The following is a 25983-nucleotide window of genomic DNA, read 5'->3' as shown; positions in this document are numbered from 1 at the left end:
TATACTGTGGAATTCCACTTTGGTTCTATATGCACATCTTACATATCTTACAGTGCTCACGTGTATTAATTAATTTGCTAGGGCTGCCATAACCAAGTACCTCAGACAGGGGGAGGGAGTTAAAATAACTGAAATGTATTCTCTAATAATTCTGGAGGGTAGAAGTCTAGGTCAAGGAGTGGACAGGGTTGGTTCCTTCTGAGGCTTCTGTCCTTGGCCCGTGGATGGCCATCTTCCCCTTGTGCCTTCATATAGTCTTGTCACTGTGGCCGATTTTCCTCTTATAAGGGACCCTAGCCATATTGGATTAGGGCCCACCCTATGACTTCATTTTAACTTAATTACCTTTTTAAAGATCCTATCTCCAAATATAGTCACATTCTGAGGTACTAGGGGTTAGAACTTCAACATATGAATTTTGAGGACACACAATTCAGGCCCATAACATCGTGTGTACATGTGCATCAGAGAAGGAAAACTCTGACTCCAAAAAACCTCCGCTGCCTTGCGGCATACCTCTTCAGGGGAAAGGCTAAGGGAGTAAACCCCGACAGAAAATCCGGAGCCGGAGTCCCTAAGGCGGTTTGACATTGTAGTCAACACCAGCAACTCCTGCGGCGCACCTGAAGCCAAGCTGTATTGACTCCGTCTTTCCCTTGGATCCTTCAGCTGCGAAGAGAGGGGGGGGCCTGCTGCATGGGCAACAGCAGACCCTCCATATCACCCTGCCCAGGCTCTGTAGCTTCAGCTTCACTGGAGAGGACACTCCAGCGTCATCGCAAGATGTCGATTCAACACGGGAGGAGACAGATACCGTGTCACTCCCGAGTCGGACTGCACAACCATTCTCGGCGGTGCAGATAGACTCTTAAGAAGCTACACCATCGTCTCTCGAGACGGACGGCTGCCGACGATGACGACGACGACGACGACATGTGCATACACGTGTGTGGTCATGTACGAAGTATACTTCTATCCCTTTTATAGGCCTGAGCAAGATCTTGCTATTTAAGATGTTATTTAATCAGTTAGTCAAGAATTATTTATGTCCGAGACCCAGTTCTGATTCTCTTAGAGGTAGCTTAGTGGAACAAGTTCCTACGGTCACAGCCTTAATTGATACCAGGTGGCTGTGATCAGGAATCCCAAAGGTTCTTTCTACTCCACTTTTCAGCACTCACCTCAGGGAAAAGCAGCAGAGACCTCCCAGACTTCCTATAGGTTTCCCATAGAGTCTAATATAGCTGCACATACGGAGCCAAGAAAACCAGCTGAACAAAACTGAGTTCTGCAATACAGTGACTTCTTCCAACCTAAGCACCAGTTCAGCCCCCACTGCCCCACATAGGTCTCACCTATATAGCAAATTATTTTAAACAATGCTACAGTTTTATCAGTAGCAGTCTAGGTAATGCCGGGTAGGGGATGGGGGCCTAAAAAGATAAGGTATCACCCTGCATTCCCAAGTTCCAAATCTAATGGTCCTTCCTGAAAACCCATGGGGACAGAGGTCACCTCTCCATGTTTCTCACAGGCTCCTCCTTCCCTTCTGCTTTTCCACTAACCAGCTGGGTGTTACCTGGGGCTGCCACTAATATCCTTCAGCTCAGCTGGTTGGCACCCAGGGAGAGACGTTCCTGAGTTCCAAGCTCAGTCCTGGCTATTGTTGGTAGCATCTTCAAATATGTGAATAATTACTGGTTCTGAAAAGCCCTGTATATGGCTACGCTTCTAAGAAAATATTAAAAGGTTTTCTGCCAATATTCTTAACTAGAAAATACTATGATATCACAAAATGATAGGGCTGGAAGGGATATTTTTGGGTCAAGACAGAAGAAAATGTATACTGCCATCCCAGATCATCAACCTAATTTCTTTCCCTAAACCCTTCATGGTGCCGGTGGCCACCTGGTAAGATGTCATTAGGGTAGCTGGGCCCATTCTTTGGACTATCCTGCCTTGATGTGCTTACAAGGCTGACAGAAGTGGAAGGTACTTCACCCTAGTTATCCTGCTTGATAAATAACATAATTGCAACACCCAAAGGCCTAAACATTGACATTTTCCCCCACTTCAAACAATGACCTGCCCATCATTCTGGTCTCTTTGCAATTCCAGTTAAAAAAAAGGCTTTATGCTACCTTTCATACAGGTAGCTCAAAAAGTCGTTCCTACGTTGTCTTAACTAAATGACTGAGGAGTGATAGAAACAGACAAAACTTTGCCAAAAAAAAAAAAAAAAAAAGTAAATAAAAGATCCACAACGTGCAATTAGTAAATTGCAAACATCCACTCTTTTCCTGAAAGATTGCAGGAATCTCATTTAAAGGCAAAGCCTGACCTGATGGGACAAAAAGCTATTTATAGTCCTTATTGATCCAGCGTAGGATATGTTTTGCTGCAGACACATTCATGTATTTGATTTCAGACCTTGCTGAAAGTGTTAGATAATATATGCACCATGTTACCTTTCTGAAAGGAAACTTGAAATCTTGAATCCCTTAACATAATTAGCCCCAAGAATTTCAGATAAGGCATTAAGGACCTGTAGTTTTGAATCGTAATCAACAGATAAACTTGGCAGCCAGGGCTCTGTCTCCGCTTTATCTGCTGTTGCAACACAGGCCAGATAGCCCTGCCTGGTCAGGAGTGGCCGCCCAGGGTAAAGGTGATGGATTCAGGGGGCAGTGAGACCCTGTCAAGGAAGGACCAAGCTTTATCCAACTTTTGAAACTCCCGGTATATTATAAAATATTAAAGACCCTACAACAAGACACAGAAATTGTATTTAAAAATGTTTGCATGGAAATTGAAACAGACTCATAGATACAAAGAACAGACTGATGGTTGCCAGAGGAAGAGGGTCGGGGGACTGGGTGAAAAGGGTGAAGGGATTAAGAAGTATAAATTTGGCCCTGGCTGGTGTGGCTCAGTGGATTGAGTATTGGTTTGCAAACCAAAGGGTCACCAGTTTGATTCCCAGTCAGGGCACATGCCTGGGTTGCAGGCCAGGTCCCCAGTTGGGGGCACAAGAGAGGTAACCACACATTGATGTTTCTCTCCCTCTCTCTCTCTCTTCCTTCCCCTATAAAAAATAAATAAAATCTTTAAGAAAAGTACAAATTTGTAGTTAGACAACAGTCTTGAGGATGTAAAGTACAGCATAGGGAATACAGTCAATAATATTGTAATAACTATGTATGGTGCCAGGTCGGTACTGGAAACATCAAGGAAATTACTTTGAAAAGTATATGACTGTCTAACCACTATGCTATACACCTGGAACTAACACAAAATAATATTGAATGTAAACTAATTAAAAAATTTAAAAAAATCTTTACATTGAATAAATTAAGCCTCTCAAATATTTATAACAAATTATTATCATAATTATATGACTATGACTATCAAATGGAACATATCATTTAACATTGATGGAAATATTTATTCACAGTGCCCTGAAAGTAGTGTGTTCTTGTAATGGGCAGCAATCTATAGCTGGAAGATAAGTGTCTTGTTCCCTCTGTCCTCTGATGCCTCTGTGACCACATGGGTAAGCTGAGAAGACATAAAGTCAAAGGGCTACATTTGAAGCCCTTGGGGTATGTGAGGCCTGGCCCTGATTCTTCTGGAGGGCCCCCTGAGAGGCCCCAAGAAAGAGAATGGGGGCAGGAAGGGGAGAGAACGTGGCTCCCTGATGAGAATTGACAGCCGGCAGCTCAGCTGTTTCACTTATGTGTAATCAAGAACTGCCTGTATGCAATAAGGCAGAAGGAGAAGGCTCTCAAGCTGTCACATCGCTGATGTTCTTCATCGAAGGTTCGGCTAATAAATTCAGGTGGAGAATGAAGACGCCAGCACATTAGAAGGGGCTAAGTTTAGCATCAAGAATCTGTGGGAGTGATGCTGACAAGGGCTGCGGAAGACACGTCTTCTTAATTAAAGTAAATTCTTTTAACCCTTATGCCTCTCCTTTCCTGCTACTGCACATGAAGGTCCTACAGCTAATTTATCTCATGCAGTGGATTAACATTGTTATCTTGGTGTTTACAAAGGTAATGAAGAGGCATCTGCAATAGAAAAATAAAACAAACCTCCTTAAACCCCACCGTAAGGGAACAAATGAATACAACACAGCATATCCACTCCACGGAAGAACATGCAGCTGTGAAAAACTGATACAAAACCATGTAACGACGTGGGGAATGCTGATGGCATGATGTTAAGTGGAAGCCCAGAGACCAGATACATTCCACGTGATGATGGTTGTGAACATTTTTCCTTCTTTCTTTTTCTTTCTTTCTTCCTCTTTTCTCTCTCTCTCTCTCTCTCCCTCACCCCCCCCCTTTTTTTAATGATCAAACATATGAACAAGAAACATAATTGAACTGATTTTGGGGGTGATGAGATCTGTAAGTGAATTTTCCCTTTATTTTAAAAACGTCGTTTGGGCAACCAAAAGCACAAGAAGAAAAACAATGTTGTGTTGTGTCTCTTAGTCCTTCAGGGTTGGTCATCAAACTTCAAGTTTATATAAGTTTGGGGTTTTTTTATTATTGTGGCTATTGTTTTGTTGTTTTTGTTTAACAGTTGCACAGAGGCTTTCGTTGATAGGGCTGGAGGACCCCTGAGCCAGTCTGGCCCCAAGTCACAGTCCACATGCGGGTCAGAAATAAGGACTGAGCAGGGAAAGGTGGAACCAGCTGAGGAAACCTGGTTCCAAGCTCAAGTCAACCCATGCTGAACTCCTACCCCTCTTTCATTTAATACCAAATCAGCCCTTCAGCCTCCCAAGGCCTGGCTTCTATGGCCCTGTGATTTATTTTATTGTTAACAGTTGTTTTATAGGCTAAGCGCATCCTAAATTATTTATGTATTACCCATATAAAAGTGTCCTTTAAAAACTGCAGGCATACCTCAGAGATACTGTGGGTCAGTTCCAGACCACCACACTACAGTGAGTGTCACAATAAGTCAGTGGGGATCTTTTTGCTGGTGAAGTCTTGCCTTCAGTTTGTAAGGAAAGCAACATCTGTGAGGCGCAATAAAGTGAAAGGCAATAAAATGAGGCATGTCCTTCTGAGGCTTTTGTTGTCCTCAACTTCGCTTATTTTCCTGACTAACAAAAGTGATGCGGGCCTTCCCAGGGTTGGGGGTGAGAGAGAGGATTCGCATTTCTTTCACGTATATGGGGACAAGAGTCAGGAAAATGAGGGCACAGTTAATAAAGGGAGGGAGGAAAATGGGGAAGAGTTTTAACGACCATTGAGCCCCAGCAGAGACATAAAGGAATTGTCTGGGCAGCACAGGCCTCTGATTCTTTGCTGTCCTGGCCCACCTATTCTATAATTTGGGTTTTAAATGAATCCCTTAGACAGGCACCCGATGGTCTTGAGGCTTCAGACCCTCCTCCCAAACTGCAGGAACTAGAGTCTTGGCCTTCCTGTGCCACGGTCCTGGCAGCCACTGTGGATTCACCCAAGTCTGGAAAACCTAAATGGGTTTTCTGCTCACAGCTATACAGGGGCCGTGTGACTTCCAAATGTTCTGTCAGGATGTTGACAATGATGACCCACAGCACTCACGGGGTAGGAGAGGGGCAGATGGGAGTTTTTTAGGTGGACTGGTTGACCATGCCAGAAAGCAAAGCACCACCTACCTATCATCTCTGAAAGACATCTAGAAAACAGTGTCAGCCACGGAGGGGTGCTGCTACCTCCAGTTAACAAGGCTTGAGTAAAGTGACCATGACAGCCAGAAAGCCCAGCTGTGGTCCCTTGAGTAACAGAACTCCAGGTGAGTTGAAATAAGCTTGTTCCAAATGACTAGAATAACATTAGTTCTCATACCAAACATACTTCTTAAAACTGTCAATTTGGTATTCACTAATCATTAATACACTAATATTTTGTGAAGGAACAGAAGAAAAAACTTCTTCCCTGCAGTCAGTGTTACCCATCTACTCAGATCCTGACTCCTTTCTGGACACACAAAAAAAATGTCCCTCACCTGTTAATCAAAAAAGTGATAGTCATGTCTCCACACCCACCCTACACCCCACCCCACCCCCTTCCAATTTCCTGCTTTAAGATCAAGTCAGTCCTCTGCTTAAAACCTTCTGGTGGCTAACAGGTGTGACAGCTCTACAAACACAGGAGCCTGTCAAGTTGAAGAGGCAGAAAAGTATGGCCCAAAAGAGGGAATGGATCAAGGTTCCAGTGGGAGAACTAAGTGACTAGGAGACAGCTAACTTAACAGACGAGGAGATAGCCAGCCTAACAGATGTAGAGTTCAAAACACTGGTGATAAAGAAGCTCATAAGCTTGACAGATATGTTTAAGTATGGAAAACGCATAAGGAAAGAAGTGAAGGCTCTGCTAAATGAAATGAAGGAAAAAAACACAAAACCAAAGGTGAAGGGAAGGAAACTGGGGTTCAAATCAATGACTTGGGACATAAGGAAGAAAAAAACAGTCAACCAGTAAAGAATGAGAAAACAAGAATTGAAAAAAATGAGGAGAGGCTTAGGAACCTCTGGGACAACTTTAAATGTGCCAACATCCGAACTATGTGGGTGCCAGAAGGAAAAGAGAAAAAGCAAGATATTGAAAGCTGATGTGAGAAAATAATAAAGGAAAACTTCCCAAATTTGGTGAAGGAAACAGACATACAAATCCAGGAAGCACAGAGAGTCCCAAACAAGCTAGACCCAAAAAGGACCACACCAAGACACATTATAATTAAAATGCCAAAGGTGAAAGATAAAGAGAATCTTAAAAACAGCAAGAGAAAATTAGAGTTGCCTACAAAGGGGCGCCTATAAGACTATCAGCTGATTTCTCAGAAGACACTTTGCAGGCAGGAAGGGGCTAGCAAGAAGTATTCAAGGTGTTGAAGAGCAAGGACCTACAACCAAGACTACTCTATCCAGCAAAGCTATCATTTGGAATGGAAGGGCAGATGAAGTGCTTCCCAGACAAGGTAAAGCTAAAGGAGTTCATCATCACCAACCCATTATTATAGGAAATGTCAAAGGGACTTACTTAAGAAAAAGATCAAAATTATGAACATTAAAATGACAACAAACTCACAACTATCAACAACTGAATCTAAAAAAGAAAAACAAAACCCAGCTAAGCAAACCAGAATAGGAACAGAATCATAGGTGTGGGGATCATTTGAAGGGTTATCAGCTGGGAGAGGGAAGAGATAGAAATGGGGAAATGGTACAGGGATTAAGAAATGTAATTGGTTGGTACAAAATAGACAGGGGGATGTTAAGAATAATACAGGAAAGGGTGAAGCCAAAGAATTTATACGCACGACCCATGGACATGAACTAAGGGGGGTGGGATTGCTGGAGGGAAGTGGGGTACTGAGCAGAGGGGAGCAAAGGGAAAAAAAATTGGGACTTTTTTTTTTTTTTTTTTTTTTTTTAGAGAGAGAGGAAAGCAGAAAGAGAGGGAGAGAAACATCACTGTGTGGTTGCCTCTCACTCACGCCCCCAACTGGTGACCTGACATGCAACCTAGTCATGTGCCCTGACTGGGAATCAAACCAGCAACACTTGATTCGAAGGAAAATTGGGACTCTTATAACAACATAAACAATAAAATATACTTAAAAAAAAAAAAAAAAAACCTTCTGGTGGCTTCCATCACCCGTAGACTAAAATCCAAGCCACTGCCTGCTTTTCCTGTGATTCTCTCCTTTCCTTCCCTGCCCCCAGCCACTCCAGTCTTCCTTCTGTGGCAAAAATACACCAATTCCCACCCCCTTCAAGCTCGGCACTTCCGGCCTCCTCAGCCCACAGCACACTCCCAGCCACTGGTTGGCTGCTTTTCTCACAGTTTAGGTGGGTCCCCTATGCCACCCGGTTTATTTTCCTCGTAGCTTTTACCACTCTCATAAATTGTTTACATCTCCCCACAACAAAAATGGAGAAGGATTTTGTCTGCCTAGGTCATTGTGCATCTGTGGTACCCAGAACAGTGTCTGGTACATAGTAAGTCCTCAGAAACTCTCTGTGGAGTGGAACGAGTGAATGGTTTGTGTGTAAAAATCACACCAATGACACCATCACTAACAGATGTAGTTGGAGCTGACTTTCAGCCTTAGCGGGAGACTGGGCTCGGCTAATCTAGTCCTCAGGGCTCCTTGCTTGCCAAGAGTCTGGGCCAGGGGTTAGGGTGCAGTGTGAAAAAATGGCACAAAAAAATAAGAGCTGACTCGTATGGAGATAAAACCCAAGACATTTCCATCTAACCTTCTAATGGGCCATAATGAAGAAATCGGGGATGTATTTTTAATACTGTTGTTTCTTTAAATTCTGTGTTACCCACCAAAGCCAAATGACCTTTGGTCAATTTCTCACATGTGAAAACAAAATACATGGAGAGATAACAAAGTGAAGCCGGCTGCGTACAGAGCAGCCTTCGCTTTTGCTGGGAGAGACATCTGAGGGGTTCACGTACCTGTCATGAGGAACAGGAGGCCAGCCACGTGCTGGGTCAGACTTTCCTCCCAGAAGAAACTGACCGTGGCCACAATGCAGCCACAGAGCAGCACAGCCACCGCCATGCCCAGGAAGCCGGCAGTGATTCTTCTCAAATCTAATCTCGAAACACAAAGAGACATCCACAATAGCAAGCAGAAGAAGGAAAGTCATTGGAAATTAGGGAATGAAGACCTTTGTACATGTTATGAAAATTAATAAGTTCCATGAACAGGCTTAGGGTCTATAAGGCCAAGGTGATGGTCCTGCTATCTTAACTTCTTTATTTTCTTTTTCTTTTCTTTTTTTTTTAACAAAGCCAATTTTTAAAATTGTTACTAAATTTCTCTGACCCTTCTTAAAACCAAAGATCCCAAAGCTAGGTCTGCAGCCCCTGGGGCCATTCAACAGGACTGGAGACACCTGCGCACACATGGGGCCAAGACAAGGGGCACTCCCCACTGTCTGATGTGGGGGCTGCTCTGCTAAGGTGGAAGTGTCCAGGCAGCCGCCACCTCATCAGATCTTCATGTGGCTGCTGCCCATCTTAGGAGTGCTCCATAGAGGGTGGATTATGGCAGCATCCGGTCTTACTCCTAGTCACACATGGATAAACCATCCCTTTCTTGTAAGGAAAGTTTTTATTTCCACTTAAAGCATCTAAATTAAAGCAGGACACCACTTCCTAATGGAAGTGTAGACACCACAGAACGAGGGACCAGGAGCAGTGATCATTTAAAGGGGCTGAGTTTAATGTTAAGGGTAAAAGTTGTTTTAAGACATCCACATCTGAGCAGGGGAAATGTAATAATAGTTCAGCCACTATTTTCTGAAATATCCCTGGCTGGTTTGGCTCAGTGGATTGAGCGTCGGCCTGCGAGCTAAGTGTCGCTGGTTCGATCTTCCAGTCAGGGCACATCAGAGAAGGAAAACTCTGACTCCAAAAAACCTCCGCTGCCTTGCGGCATACCTCTTCAGGGGAAAGGCTAAGGGAGTAAACCCCGACAGAAAATCTGGAGCCGGAGTCCCTAAGGCGGTTTGACGCTGTAGTCAATACCGGCAACTCCTGCGGCGCACCTGAAGCCAAGCTGTATTGACTCCGTCTTTCCCTTGGACCCTTCAGCTGCGAAGAGAGGGGGGGTCTGCTGCATGGGCAACAGCAGACCCTCCATATCACCCTGCCCAGGCTCTGTAGCTTCAGCTTCACTGGAGAGGACACTCCAGCGTCATCGCAAGATGTCGATTCAACATGGGAGGAGACAGATACCGTGTCACTCCCGAGTCGGACTACACAGCCATTCTTGGCGGTGCAGATAGACTCTTAAGAAGCTACACCATCGTCTCTCGAGACAGACGGCTGCCGACGATTATCTGAAAACCTCCTAACTTCCCTGTGGCTCAAGTTTTATTTTCTATGACCATTCAAAGGCATAAAGTTCAGATACAATCCACATGGGATTCGCATTAGTACCAGACATGTTAAGCTTCTCTGGTAAATATGGTACAAATCACCATGTGTGATTTTCTTAGGAAGAGCCATGGGTGAGACTAAAAGCATCTTTCACGAGAACCTCAAAGAGGATTAAGAGAGAACACTCAGATACTGTCTTGCTGGGCAATAACAGAGTACAACCTGTTAAAAAGATGAGATTCTTTGTCCGGATCTTGTGATTATCTTTTCTGATCTAAAACCAGGGACTCTGTGGCTTTCTAGACAGATGTAAAGAAATCCAAACATGCTCATAAAGAATTAAGACATAAGAAGGCTTAGATTAGACTAACTCAGATCTGCTGAGAAATGACCATTAAGATCAGCCGACAAGAAAGAACTTTCAGGAAGTCATACCATTTGGAAGTAAACCCCATTTTAGCCAATGACTTTCCCAGTCCTAAATTTGCCAGTCATGATATTTACATATTAGACCACTGTAAGAGAGCTTCCTTTTACTCATTTGAGATTCAAAACAGAGCCTTTTGATCTGCCAGAGAGATTTATTTAGAAAATGAGACCCTGCTTGGTTTTCTGCAGTGGTTTTGGACACCAGACAAGATTGTCAAAGTTGTTGCTGCTTGTTTCATTGGAAAATGACAATGTCAACTTCTGATTAGGGTAAACACTGAAAATAATTCAGTCTAGTTTTTGCTTTCCTGGAAGAGTTATCTATCACCAGGCAGCATAAACCAACAGTTTTCAAGTAAATATCAGCCCTCTTAAGCATCACATTGCATGATCCTTTCTAGAGTTTCACATTTTCCTAACAATGAAAAAGGGTAGCATCTGTCTTTGAAATGTAGAGGTAACAGACACCCTCTGAGAAAATTATGATATACACTCATAAAGATATTTTTCACAGAAATACCAAAGTCTGAGACAGACACAGTAGCTAAAATGAATACTGTATAAACAAGAAAAAAAAAATAGGAGTACCTAAGGTATAATCTCCATTGTTTATTAAGACAAGTAGCAGAGCCCATCCTTATAACTTCAGGTCCTTATACCTGATGACTTGGTCAAGAAAAGACTCAGGAAGCCACTTGTGTACAGATGCCACCAGGGCAGACATGCACATTGCACTGTCTCACAAAGCCTCGTGCCTGATTTTCACACATTGGATGTGTAAAAGAGCTGTGGCCACAGGATAGTGAAATGACTCCCTGAGTCTCTGACCAAGTCAAATTGGGCTCCAAGGCCCGTGTATGATCAACACAGCATCTTTCTGTCCAAACCTATGAAGGCTGTTGGGAATGGTTTTTGTTTGGAAAGACACTTTTTTCCTCTCTGACCTGTTCCCAGAAATACTCACGGAGCAGGTGCCATTCATCTTGCTGTATTGTCTTGGTTAAATTGAAAGGAATGTTTCGTAAGCGGATTGGCTGAGAGAAGTGGTACTTGATAGCCGTGCAGCGCTGCGCAATACCTTGAAGGAAATAAGAGATACGATTTACTAGTCTGCATTTGTAATAGAATTCTGGAGACCTGAGGCCAAATAATGTATTGTAAACTGGATGGACTGCGGGAGGGGATAGGAATCTCTTGATTATTCTCATTAATAGAGGCCAGCCAGAGCAGCAAAAACTAAAACATGAAGTAACTAGTTAAAAATCACATTTCATTTTGTACGTATTAAATTTGATAAGGATCTAAACTCCCCTAATTGTGTTGCAACATTGAGTTTTCATTAACTAAATGTAAAACTCCTCAAGGAGAAATGCCCTAAATGTATACAGATTGTTGGGAGAAATCAGCTTGAAATATTAAGTTAACACAGATAAATTACACTTGTCTGAGTTGGATCCAATCTCTAACTCTCAAATGGTTTGCATCAAAAAGTTGATTAGGAAGTGTATTTTCTGGAAACCAGAAGACATTTTTCCATAAAGACAACCTTCTACATGGTGGTTTAGGTGGTGATTAGGTCTCCAGGCAACCCACAAAAGCCTATTTAACCCCAGGCTAGCTGATATAATCCTCAATACAAGTTTCACTGACCTGAATTCTGGGTCCTTGAGACAAAGTGTAGTGTTGAAAAATCCCCTCCCTTTCCCGGTAGCATGGCCAACCATAGGCACAATATTTTGAAATGGGTATGTGTACCCATTGCTTTATCTAGTACTTTCTCCTAGCCTCCCTCCCAACCCATACTTCTATTGCATAAATTAATATGGGCCTATTTCCCCCCTAAAGTCTTCTGAATCCCATAAAAGTATCTACCATCCCTTCAAATTAAAACACAACAGTTTGTACTTCTCTCATTGTAAATCAGCTTGGTCAGTTGTTTGGATAAATGCAATCTGATTAGATTGATTTTAAAGAGATGTGAGTAAATGTTAATCCTTTAAGCCCAGCAGCTATTTAAAAAAAAAAAAAAAAAAAATCCTTAAAGGTGCAAATAAATCTCTAATTGGTGAAATCTCAGTAAATATAATACTTAATGTTGGAGATGGGGTGCGGATGAGGGAAAAATTATTCTCCTAGGCTCAGCGGGGCCAGTCCTGGAACAACCCATGAGCTAGGGAAATGTGTGGGCCCCTTTTACATCATTGCGAATATTCTCAGGGCCCATCTCCTCTGCCCCTTGCTGGGACCAGGCACGATCCCAGTGGGCAGGGAGGGTAGCAGAAAGGAGGTGAGCAGCCCGCCCAGTACTCTCCCCCTCCTCCAAGGGAGCCCGGCTGGTGCCAGGAATGAGGTAGGCAGTGCACATATCACCAAATTACCTTTCCTCCCCCACCAGGCTCCCAGGCTAAGTTTAAACTGCCAGGATCCCTGAAAAGAGAAGAGAGAGGAGGTGGGGAGAGCAATTAAGGTCTTTCCTGGACAACTGTAACAAGCGGTCCTCCAAGATCCCTAAGATGGAGAGTCTGGTGGTGAGCCCAGGGCTCCACGGCTGAGTCTGCAAGAAAATGTTCTCCAGCCCTGGTGCTCCACTCCCCTGGAGACGATTAGGGACTTCAGGCAGAATTAGAAGAGCAAGTGGGAGTGAAGGACAGATCAGCAGCAGCGTCACAGGCCTGCCATTCGCTGTTCTATTTCCGTGGTCTTAGACACTCATTCCCCTGCCATAGCAGGAGGTCTAATAGATCCGAAGAGGAAAGTATATTATTAAGCTCTGGCTTCCTACATCACACACGTACAGCTGACACAATGAAACTTGACACAAATCAGACAGGAAAAGAGCAGTAGTTTCTTGATGGTGTACCAAAGACAAATTAGGTGCTTCGGATAAAAAGATGAGTATCTATATGCACATCGATGGTGGTAAAGACAAAAGGTCCATGCAATGTTACTGCCAAGAGTGATACTGTGAAAATCCACAAGGAGGCATTAGATTCAAATTTTTTCAAAGCCATGCTTGCAAACTTAGAAATTAACTGGCTTTCCGGGTGTAGAGAGCAATGAATCTGGCTCTCTGCGAAGGAACACAAGAAGCATGATCTCATAGCACCAGATGGCATCACACAATGGGGGGAAGAAACATGCAGAGGGTTGAAAAGAACAAGTTGTGGTCTATATTTAGTGATTAATGAGCTTCTTAAAGGGCCAAGTGGAGCCACTTAAGTGATGATATAAACCATAGAATAAAATCTATTAATATGCTGCACAGGGGTTAGGAACAAGGTTTATGGGCTGGTGAATTTCTGTTGTCTTTAGTGCTTAGAGAGATGAATCAAATTCCAAGCTTAGTCATGGAAACCTATATTCTAGGTTAAATGAGGGACAAATGTGAGAAACAAGAGAACATGATGTAAAATGTCATCAGTGCCAATCAACGATGAGGCAGTATATGACGAGGTCTGTCCAGGAAATATCCAATCATGTAATATGAAAAACAGAGACACTTATTGAAGATACAAGAAACATTATACATGGGACAATGATGCCTCTGTCTCCTTCAAAGCAGGCACCTTGGGACCTCGCACAGCTCTCCCAGCATCTCTTCCACTGTTCAAAACATTCTGCAAAATTCTTTGTTGGAATCGCCATCAACTACCCTGTCATATTTTCCTGAATCTCATCGAGGGTCCGAAATCTCTTCCCTTTCAAAGGTGATTTTAGTTTTTGGAAAAGCCATAAGTCACAGGGTTCCAAATCTGGGCTATATGGCGGCTGAGTCACCTGGGTGATTTGATGTTTCACAAAAAAATTCTCTACGAGATATGATGCATGAGCAGGCATGTTGTGGTGATGAAGCTGCCAGTCACCAGTTGCCCACAGCTGCAGCCTTCTGAATCATGAGAATAGTTTCCATAGAGGAAAGTTCAAGCTTAATGCAAAATCTGATACAGATTCATTGCTCAACTCACTCAGTTATTTTGAATGCAACAGCCACCCAGTACACATGCTCACTCAAAGGCATCTACTGCCCTCACTGACTAGTAGAGTGAAGTCATTGTTCACGCATATGCATTCTAGTCCACTCCCCTTCGTGTCATGCAAACCGTTCTCATTCTATTAACAGTGGCTGGACTTTTCCCAGACAGACCTCGTATGTCTCAGCTACAGGCCTTACAGTCAGACCAACTTGGGTTTGAATCTCAGCTGTGTGGCTTTTGGCAAATTACTTAACCTCTCAGAGCTTCAGTTCCATCACCTGTAAAAGAAGTGGAATAACGGCAGGTACTGTATGGGGTTATGGGGCAGAACGAAGGACTTAGTATTTAGGCGGTGGTTCACTCTCAGCACTAAATAAATGTCACCACTCAATCATGAGTCATCTCTTGGTACCTGCCCACGTTCACTGTACAGAACCATTGCCACACACTAGGAGTCCGTACCTGAAGTGGGTATCACAGATGAATCCAGGCAGACACGTGAAACAGCTGCTTGAACAATGGCTCAACCAATGGCTCTTGTGTTTCCTCTCCATTCTCACTCCTGAAGGTTAGCTAACCGGCCTCCTTGCCACTGTTCTCTCCACCCCCCGACCCACCCTGCATGCTTCTGCTTGATAAATCTGCTGTGTGAGGATGCGGAGCCTCTGGAGCCTCAGTCACCCATCTGTGACATGCGACGTGAAAACCATTATGATTTTACTATGTCCACCTGCCTTTTATGGTATCATTAACTTAACATGTTTCTTTAAATTGATTACTATAAGTAGGAAATAGTTATGTAATTATGTATTTATTTAAAAATAAAGTGCCACAGAGTAAGTGCTACATAATGATTCATTAAAGAGTTTAATGCTGTGTCAATGGGCCAACTTCCACACCTAGGCAAGTAGAAGATGAAAACATCTCTGGTGGTCCTTGACAGCAGTAAGCCTGGGTTTTCTTCGCCGCTCTCTGTCTTGCCCCTTCCATGGGCTTCCCCCTGAATCAAACAGGCTCTAGGTGGCTAACATCTATCCCTTCCCCAACCCCCTCACTTCCACTCACCCATGACTGATCTCCAGGGGCTATCCCACACCGTGCCCTGGCCTTGTGGTGCCCATTTCTTCCCCTACCTACACCCACACCTTAGAACAATCCAAAACCTCCTAAACCCCAGGCCCACTGCCTTAATTCAAAAGGCCTTCCCCAAACACAGGAGCCCGTGCAGCTTACTCCCTCCTCTGACTTCATTTTTATGTTAGAGGCAGAGCCACAGAATCTAGCTCTTGATTACGAAGTCTTTGTCATTTCCTAATAGATAAAAAAAGTCTGCCTCCCTGTGGATTTCCCAAGTTCCTTAGGAGTCGAGACCCTGACCTTTTCCTAGGTTCATGACAGTTAAGAGACATGTCAATGACAGTTGCTGACAACAGCACTATAATTGAGGCTTCGGAATCTCTAGCAGACGAAAGGGTTAGTGAACAGCCTGCATTGTTTCCTAACATATTTCAAAGGCAAGTTGGAATTCCATAACTGACCCGCGAGCAGAAAAGTAAAGGACTCTTCCCGCCAGCTACGTCGGCACATGCCCTAGTTCAAAAGGGAAGATCCATCGTGGGGTCACAGGGCAGAGTGGCTGCCATGTCCCTGTCAGAGATATTTAATTTCAAAGGAATCAGGGGTTAGACAAAAAAGAGAATGTTTTCCTCATCGCTTCCTTTCATGAGTATGAACAGCCCTCACTTAAGTAAATAAACCAAGTACAGCCAGTTTAGTGGCTCAGTGCTGCCTTTAAGTCTCAAATGACCAAAATGAGTCCTGAAAGTGAAGCCCCCTGAGGGCAAACCCCTCATCAAGTCTCCAGAATTGAACGAGGAGAGGTATAAAATGAGTAAGTCTAGAGTGACCCTGTCCAGTAGAAATATAGTGCAAGTCACAAGTCACATATACAATTCTGAATATTCTAAATGTCATACTAAAAATCCATGTGAGATTAAGTTTCATATACTTTTGTTTAACATGCAACCGACATTTTGAAAATTGAGATATTTTATATATTATTTTTCATTCCAAGTCCTCAAAATCAAGTGTGTTTTCCACTTACAGTACATCCCCTTTTGGACAAGTCTCATTTCAAGTGCTCAATAGTCTCATGTGACCAGTGGCTATTGTACTAGAGAGAAGAGATTTCCAGTGAAGGTGAATAACACTCCAATTATAGTAAAAGCAATGGAAAGCAAGAATGTTTGATAAAGGAAGTGCCTGAAAGGTGTGAAAGTTATTCTTTATTTAGAGTCTCTTTCCACAATATACTATCCTTTTCTGCTAAAATTATCTCTTATTACTAATGCAGAATGAGCTTCTTAGTAATGTGTGATACATTAGTAGCTACACTCACTCTATATTCTCTCTGGAGCAAGACAGCCTGGATTTGCATTCTGGCTTCACCACTCACTAGTTATGTGCCCCTGGAAAGTAACTTAACCTCCCTGGGCACCAGTTTCCTCAGCTGTAATATATGACAGTGATGGTTCATCTGCCTTATAGGAGGATTAAATAAGACACTCATATAATACTATTAGCATTAGCTTCTATTGTTATTATTACTGCTACTGCTACTATTAGTTTATTTACCTGAACAAAGCCAGACAACTGGACTTTTTTTTTTTTTTTTTTTTACTTTTTTAAATTTAATAACCTTGTGTATCAAAAAGCATTTTTCAAGACCTGGGTCCTAAGGTGTTTTTCCCATTCCACCTTCCATTCTGATCAGCCTATAGCCTGGAATTATTTCTTAAAGGCAAGACTCAGGTGAGTTCCTTGAACAATAAACACATCATCTCTAGGGTTCAGTAAGATGGAGGGTTCAATGACAAGTCTGACTGATTCCACCAGTGCAGAAATAGTAAACATTATCACAGGAAATTTCTTTCTTTAAGAGGCAGTGGAGAAAACCAGAAATAACTGTGCTCAAATAGGCATGATCTGTACAAAGTGGAAATTGTCATTCATTTAGGGTAATGAAAGATGATTGGTTTCCCCAGAATTAAGATTTTGTTCTTAATCCTCACCCGAGGACATGCTTATTGATTTAGAGAGAGGGGAAGGGAGGGAGAGAGAGGAGGAGAGAGACATCAATCCGTTGCCTGTTGCATGCGCCCAGGCTGAAGACAGAACCCACAAATGAGGCATATGCCCTGACCAGGAATCCAACCTGCAACCTTTTGGTTCACAGTAGGATGCTTCAACCAACTGAGCCACACTGGTCAGGGCACCCTGAATTAAGTTTTAAATTTCCTTTAATGTAGTTTTCTTTTTTTTTTTTTCTACAGTAAAATCTAATAAAATATTAAAACTTTAAAACCAGAGACTCTCAGCTTCTCAGAACCATCATGGCATATATAGTTGGTGACTTAGCTGATGGGATGGGTATTCATGATTGGAGAGGATGTGATTTTATGTGGCTTACTGGGGATCTCAGCCCAGCTGAGTGCTCTGTGCTTCTTTTTCCCGCCCCATTCTTTTTTGCCTTCTTCTCTTCACCTTTCTTCTCTAGCAGGAGACGGGAGAACCGCAGTGTGGAAACAGTCCCTATTTTTTTTTCTCCTTCGCAGGCCGCCAGGGTGGGAAAGGGGATATAATTATGCCATTGGATTATGTCTGGAAGGCAGACACAGGCAGGCAAAGACACCCAACCCCATATGTGGTTCCCTGAGCCCAAACCCATGTGAAACCGAATACAGCCATCGACTCAGTGGCTGTTCCACCACAGCACACCGGGGTACTTCCTTCCCACAGGGGATACCCAGTTACAGGGACAGACTGACAGTTACTGTGGTTATTCTTGCTCTGGTCACAACAGGCTGACCCCAAGATCAATACAATCTGAACAAAAGCTGTCTTAATCATACATGGGTCTAACGCTGTTGTTAACACACACCTGAAATTAAAACCTCCTGTATTCAGTCAGTGTGGGAAGCAATTCTAAGCTTTCTTCTCTCTCCAGCATGACTTTTTCAGTTAGTGTGAACATCAATGAATATAATGTTTTTAATCAAAAGGTTAAGCCTGTGTGCCCTCAAACACTGAGAGAAACTTGGCAATATGTTTTTTTTTTTCCCCCCTGCATTTAATATGTGTGTGTAAGAAGCAGCATGCAAGGGTATAAACTAGAATATTAGCTTTGGAACAAGCTGTCTGATTTAGAGCACTAAATGCAACCACTCTGAGCCTCCATTTCCACATTTGTAGAAAAAGGGTAATACAATCTCTTAGAATTCTCATGAGGATTGAATGTGCAGTTGACCTTTGCATAATGTGTGAGGGTGAGGAATTGGGAAAAAATGGGGGGAGAGGACAGTGGGAATGGGGGGAGCTTAGGGCTCTGGACCCCTCCCAGTTGAAAATCCAGTGTAACTGTTGACTCTACAGTGGGCCCTTAACATCCCCTATTTAACCTAGAACCCAATGGAAAACAGTATTTTCCATCTACATTTGGGAACGACATACAGGAATGTGGAAATACTGTTTTCAATCCGAGGTTGGTTGAATTTGCAGATGGGGAACTCATGGATTGCAGGGCTGAATGTATTTATTAGAAAAAAATCTGCATATAAGTGGACCTGAGCAGTTCAAACCTGTGTTCAAGGGTCAACTGTATTTGTAGTTTCATCCTCATCTCCAGCATTTGGGAGGAAGCACGTTGCCAAGTCTCGATCACTACTTTTTGCCATCAAAAGTCAATCATTTATTCTTTCTTTCACTCATCTGTTTATTCAGTTGTTTAACAAACATTTATTTAGCGAGTGCCTTTTAGACAGAGGACCTACTTTCTGGATCTAGAATACGACATCACAAAAACAAAAAACAAACAAAGTGAAACTAAACTGGGACTCTGAATTGGAGAGGGGGGAGGCGGAGAGGTTGGGAAGGTCTTCCACCTGTCACATGATGGCCTATAAACCTATAAACACCAATGGCTTAAGCAATTTTCCAAACTGCTTTAAAAAGCAACTCATTGGAGAAACGTTGCCCATTTCAGAGTGGGTTGGCAGTGTTTTGGGCAAATTATCCTTAAAAACAGTGCACTACTGGCCCCTTCCAGGTGCCTTGATAGAATCCTCCTAATTGAGCTATACTTTCAGAAGTTTATTTCCTTTATGAAAATGAACCCTGGATCAAGCTAAATTGGCTAATTACTGGAAATTATAAAGACTAGAAAAGCAATGTTTGTTAGAGCTAATATATGAAGATATAGGCAAGGGCAATAGTTCTGCTCAGACTGTGAAAAAAATTTAAACGTATTTGTTACTGTGAACAATGTTCTCATGTCCCCTCGCCAGATGGGATGCTGGATTTATGAGGGGATGTGTCACCAATACATATGAAGATAAATGGAAACTAGGAGCCCCATGAAAGCAGTCGGCAGGCTCTAAAGAGAGAGCTTTTTCTGTGGCTGATGGAGCTGTACTCCTGGGCTTTGATAGATTATGGAAATCAATCTTTAAAAACAGTATAAACTGATTTGAAACAATATTTCCTACTTTTTCTAAGTTATGATAAAGGCTAAGCAATCGTCAAACAAAACCGACAAGTCTGAATTTCATCTCCTTTAATTTCTTCAGCCCACCTTCTCGTGGTTAGGTGGCCTGGTAGGTACCAGACACAAGAAGTGAAATTTCCAAATTGGACGGATGATCAAGGATTCACTCTAATAAGAGCGGAAGATGGCACTCATCACCTTCCAGGGGCAAAAACCTTCTAGCAGGAGGAAGCCAAATCCCAAAGCCATTTGCAGCAGCTGCAAGAGATTCCAGGGCAGGGCCCTCTGTCTTCGGCAGCCTTTATCACCATTTCCCATGTGCCCTGGCTCCTCCTACGGCTCCACAGGCATCGGTAAATCAGGACAGAAATCTGCAGCAGATAAGCACACTTTTGAGACCACCAGAACTGCGTTAGTGTCGTTATAGGAAAAGGATAATCACACTCTTATTTATTATATAGTCTCTGAGGCTGTATTCCAAGTGCCTTCTCACACATTTCTGGAAGTTACACAAGGCAGACATCCTCCCCTTTCTACAAATAAGGAGAACAAGGCACAGACCACTTAAGTCATCTAAATAGTAATGATAAGTTACTGAGGGCAGACTACAAGCCAGGCTCTATGCTGACAGCTTTACTCATGTCTCCCCCATGAGATATGTTCTGTTGTTACACAGGAGGAAGCTAAGGCTCAGAGAAGTTAAATGATCTGCCTGAAGTCCAACAGCAAACAAGTGACAGAGCTGGCATGAATTTGCAACTGCCTCCCCAACATCCATCTGTAGGTATCTTAACAGATTTTGTCAGATGAGAATCACTATGACTATATCTGATCATAACTAATAAGTTCCCTTAAGTGGAGAAGGACAAGGCAGGCAGGCAGGGACTGACCTGTGGCATTGCTTCCATCACAACATTAATCTGTGCATTTCCAGGGCTCTCACGCTGCCTTCCACCCAGCAGGAGGCAGAGACAGAGATTCCAGAATGCAAATGCCCAATGCTCCAAACAAAAATTTTCTTCCCTGCTTGCTTTTAGGTGCCTAAATCCCTGCCTGAGGCCAATGAAAAGCAGAACGGACAGAGGGATGGCTCTGGAAAGAGAAGGTGCTGGAAGAATGGCAGGGTGGGGAAGGGCCACAAGGGAAGAGATTCTACCTCTCTGTAACCCCTGAGCCCCAGATGGAAGGTTGGGGATGAGGGTAGGGGAGTGGTTAACACCACAAGGGAGGAAATGTAAGGGACAGAGAAGTCAGTGACTGTCAAACCAGTAGGAGAAAATTAACAAATGAATCATGGAAAAGGGGCCAGGAAATGACATTCTGCAGCTCCTCACACATATCTCTGGGATTGAAACGAGGAAGATTGTTGTCACCAAACACAGAGAAATTAGAAGATGTAGCTAGATAACTTTGCAAACAAGTCGGAGATAGACCTATAACTAGAGCACCCTTAGTTAATCACACCCTTAGTTAAGTAGTTAATCGCATTAGATTGTGAACCCGGATTAAGTAGTAATGGAGAAATGGGGGAGAAGTAGAGGGGAGGGGGAGCTAATCGCTTTAGGGAGGTGGAGGTAATCACGTTAGTATAAAACCAGTTTTCTTTGTCGACTTCGCGCACGCATGCCTTTGGCTGGCTGTACCCAACTCTGCAGACCCATAAATAAACAAACGCCTCACTTTGCTGCTGAAGTTCTGTGTCCTGGTGTTTTATCATGAGCGTTTTTCACAGGAAGGAAGGGAAAACCTCACCCTTGACCAAGTGGAGCTGCCATCTCCTGGTGAGAAACTCTCTATGTGCAGGGAAAGAGCCCTGTACCCACCCCATCTGCATGCTGACACCCCCATTTTTCCTCCTACCAAAACTCACCCACCTAACCCATAGTTCAAACAGTCAAAATAACCATCATGTGCTGGAGCCTGAAATATAAATGTACTTCTAGTCCAGTCCCAATGACAGCGTGAAGGGGAGCTGTAATTCTCTCTCTGTTTACCACCTGTGCTTATCACACCTAGTCCTAACAAAGAGAGGATGAGGTAACCTGCATTTAGTTCAGAGCTATACTGTACTACCATTTTCATTGCCTCTTAGCGCGCGCACACACACACACACACACACACACACCACATTTCAGCCCACATCTCACCAGAACATGCCCACAGAATGTTCCATCCCTAATTTTACATCAAGCAGCACAAATGACAGACAATCGCGCAGAGAAAAGAAGGGCCAATAAGCAATGCTACTAAGCATCACTTAAATCAGCTACTTGGGGATACAGCATGAAGAACCGGAGGGCAGGCAGAGCTTAGCACAATCACAAAAATTAAAGGTTCCCCCAGCCCCCACTCACCCTGTGGGTCAGCAGGCCTTCCCAGCTGCCACGCCTTGCTGCCCATCTGCTCCCCACCCCACCCCCGGGCCCTGTGCCACCAGCTCAGCCCAGCACAGCACATTAGCATTCTTATCACTCCTCTCAACCCAAGGGGAAAAACTTCCAGTTGCCTTGTAGGTAAGCATCACCCTTGGCACCATACGCCTGAGCCAGTGCATAATTGACAAGGAATATGTTGATAAGAAATGGGACTGTTCCAAGTTTCTGAAGGATAACTAGGTAATTAAAGGAAAAATCTATTTTGAGAAACTTCTGAGGAAATTCTTTTAAACTCTCTAGCAATATCCTTTATGGATTCTTCTCTTTTACCAGTGACTTCTGTTTTGCTTTGTTTGGTTTTCAAAGCCCAGGGCTAGATATCTGACATTCCAGGTCATCCCACTCCTCAGCCAACCCTGGGGGGTAACAAAAAGCCCTGGACTAGATGCAAAAGGCACCCCATTTCCTTGCAGGGCTCAAGTACCTGAGTTTCCTGAAGCCTGAGCACCCAGGGACTTCCTGCTCAGGACTTAGCACAGTGCCCTCTGAGGACCCTGGCACTCGGGCCAGCAGCTGTCCCTACTTGTGCAGAGCAAAGCCAACCTCAGAAAGCACCATTAATTACCAGGATCGCAAATGTGCAGAGATGAAATCTGCCTGTGCAGTGCTCTCTGCTCCTGGCTGCACCACTTGGCTGCCTGGCTGGTTTAAGGCCACACAATGAGCCAACCAGCTGCCGAAACACATCCAGAGACACACTCATGAACATGTGGGACTCTGCAAACCACACATCAGGCCGTCCATCACTTCCTTACAAACAACCTGGACTAGCGTGTTCCTCGTTCCATATCACCTCCCTCTCCTGGAGGTCGGCTGAACATTAACTTACGGCCCTACCACCTGCTGCCTTTATGAAATTCTCTGAGCCTTAGTTAATCTGTAAAATGGGGCTGGTAACATTAATGTCATGTGATACTCCAAGAACCATAACAGACCAGGCACTCTTTATGCATGATCACCTCTAATCCATGCTTCCTGCATCACCCTACTTGAACTAATCCATCCTATCCAGCCTGATTTGTTGAAGAGCTTGTTTAACCTCAGTTATTGGGCCTAGCGATTTTACCCCAATCCAATCCCACCTACAAACTGAATGAAAGCAAACACAGGCCCTGCCCTCAGAGAGTTTAGAATCTAACAAAAGACAGTGACATTATTGAAATAATAGCACATACTGTAGATGTAAAATTGTAGCTCTGACATGAAGAACACCACAGAGCAGGCAGCAGTCCAAGAAGGCTGAGGTCCCTAAGACGAGCAGGATTGTCCTTGTGGGACAGAGGAAGGGCAGATGCAGGGCTCTGAAGAGAAAGGCCTGCAGAACCGGGATACAGTGTGAGGGGGTGTCAGAGAGGATGCTGCTAGAGAAGAAAGTGAGGGCTAGACCACAGAGCACCTGAGTCAGGTTGAGTTGGGGTTTCTATTGTGAGCCCCATTGAAAGCCACAGATTGTAAACTAGAAGACATGATCAAAATTGATTTTTTAAGTATATTTTATTGATTATGTTGTTACAGTAGTTCCAATTTTTTTCCCCTTTGCTCCCCTCTGCCCAGTACCCTCCTCCCTCGAGCAATCCCACCCCCTTAGTTCATGTCCATGGGTCATGCATGTAAGTTCTTGGGCTTCACCTTTCCTATATTATTCTTAACTTCCCCCTGTCTATTTTGTACCAACCAATTATGCTTCTTAATCCCTGACCATTTCCCCATTTCTCCCCTTTCCCCTCCCAGCTGATAACCTCCAAATGGCCGCCATACCTATGATTCTGTTCCTATTCTGGTTTGCTTAGTTGGATTTTGTTCTTATTTTTTAGATTCAGTTGTTGATAGTTGTGAGTTTGTTGTCATTTTAGTGTTCATAGTTTTGATCTACTTTTTCTTAAGTAAGTCCCTTTGACATTTCATATACAGTAATAATAGCTTGGTGATAATGAACTCTTTTAGCTTTACCTTGTCTGGGAAGGACTTTCTCTGCCCTTCCATTCTAAATGATAGCTTTGCTGGATAGAGCAATCTTGGTTGTAGGTCCTTGCTTTTCATCACATTGAATACTGCTTGCCAGTCCCTGCCTGCCTGCAATGTATCTTTTGAGAAATCAGCTGATAGTCTTATAGGCGCCCCTTTGTAGGCAATTCTCTGCTTCTCTTTTGTTGCTTTTAAGATTCTCTTTATCTTTCACCTTTGGCATTTTAATCATGATGTGTCTTGGTGTGGTCCCCTCTGGGTCCAGTTCGCCCAGGACTCTTTGTGCTTCTTGGACTTGTATGTCTATTTCCTTCCCCAAATTTGGGAAGTTTTCTGCCATTATTTTTTCCCATAAGTTTTCAATTTCTTGCTCTTTTCTGGCACTCCCGTGACTCAGAATTTGGCATGCTTAAAGTTGTCCCAGAAGTTCCCGAGCCTCTCCTCACTTTTTTCAATTCTTGTTTCCTCATTCTGTACAGGTTGACTGTTTCTTTCTTCTTTATGTTCCAAATCATTGCTTGGAACCCTGGTTTTCTTCCCTTCACCATTGGTTTTGAGTGGATTTTCCTTCATTTCACTTAGCATAGCCTTCACTTCTTCTCTTATGCATTTGCTGTACTCAAGCATATCTGTCAAGCCTGTGAGCATTTTTATCACCAGTGTTTGGAATACTACGTCTGTTAAGTTGGCTGTCTCCTCATCTGTTAGGTTGGCTATCTCCTCATCGCTTAGTTCTCCCACTGGAACCTTGATCTGTTCCTTCTTTTGGGCCATACTTCTCTGTCTCCTTATCTTGACAGGCTCCTGTGTTTGTTTGCCTCTGTGTCTTAGGTAGAGCTGTCGCTCCTGTTATGATGTAAGGGGCAGAGCCTTAGAAATTCATCAGTACAGGGCGACCTGTTTCACCATATTGTGGTGCTGTATGTGAGGGAGGGGTCTGAGAGGGAAAAATACTGCTTGTCTAGTACTTACCCGTTTTCCAGGCACCTCTCCCACTTCTGTATGGGACTGGTGCCCCTCTACATGTTGCCCTGGCTGTTGTTCCCAGAGTGGATGGGTCTGTAGATGTTCTAGGACCATGGGGCCCCTTTAAACAAGCGGACTCTGCTGAGAAACTGGCAGTTTCTGTCTCCTCCCCAACCCCCACTGGTTTGCACAGTCAGAAGCGATGAGGCTTGATTTTCCCTCGTATTGTGACAGTGAGCTGCTAGGTCCAGTGAGAAGCTGGGGAAGCTCCCCAGGTGTCCCTCCTGACTTTTCAAAACGTGTAACTGTGCTTCCCACCAGCCTGCTGCTGCTGCCACCACCACACCACGTCCTCTCCACCCCGGCTCCACCCCTCCTACCTTTCTGGATGAGTATGTCTTCTTTATATCTTTGTTTGTTGGACTTCCATGCAGTTTGATTTTCTGGAATTTCTGGTTGTTCCTAGTTCTGAGGTAGTTGTATTCCTTCTTAGTTGTGGAGGGAGATGTAGCGTGTCTGTCTACACCTCCATCTTGGCCAGAAGTCTCCAAAATTGATTTTTTAAGACAAAAAACCATAAAACACTTCACTCTTGCCCCAGCATGGATGACAGACTGGAGAGGGCCAGAAGTCACTGAAGGGACAGAGACCACAACAGGACAGCCCAGGGAGACAGGTTCCCGGTGAGGGCAGGACAGAGAAGGCCTCCAGGAGTAAATCTGAAACCTGTGCCCAAGTCAGCAAGGTCAAGGCCAGGAGCTGGGTGG

At 43.7% G+C, this 25983-nt stretch overlaps 1 protein-coding gene across 1 annotated transcript in view; it reads right to left on the bottom strand.

Moving 5' to 3' along the window:
- Positions 1–25983, bottom strand: part of TMEM178A (transmembrane protein 178A) — a 51586-nt gene that overhangs the window by 4309 nt on the left and 21294 nt on the right. The window contains exons 2-3 of the mRNA XM_090280227.1: positions 11299–11412; positions 8475–8612 (exon numbers count right to left, since the gene is read on the bottom strand). Of these exons, the coding sequence (XP_090136353.1) occupies positions 8475–8612; positions 11299–11412 (252 nt within the window). The remainder of the gene's footprint in view (positions 1–8474; positions 8613–11298; positions 11413–25983) is intronic.

Source organism: Furipterus horrens, unplaced genomic scaffold (assembly GCF_987537825.1).
Source record: "Furipterus horrens unplaced genomic scaffold, mFurHor1.1.pri manual_scaffold_6, whole genome shotgun sequence".
In the NCBI taxonomy this organism is placed as follows: Eukaryota; Metazoa; Chordata; class Mammalia; order Chiroptera; family Furipteridae; genus Furipterus; species Furipterus horrens.
This window is presented reverse-complemented; position numbering and strand designations above follow the sequence as displayed.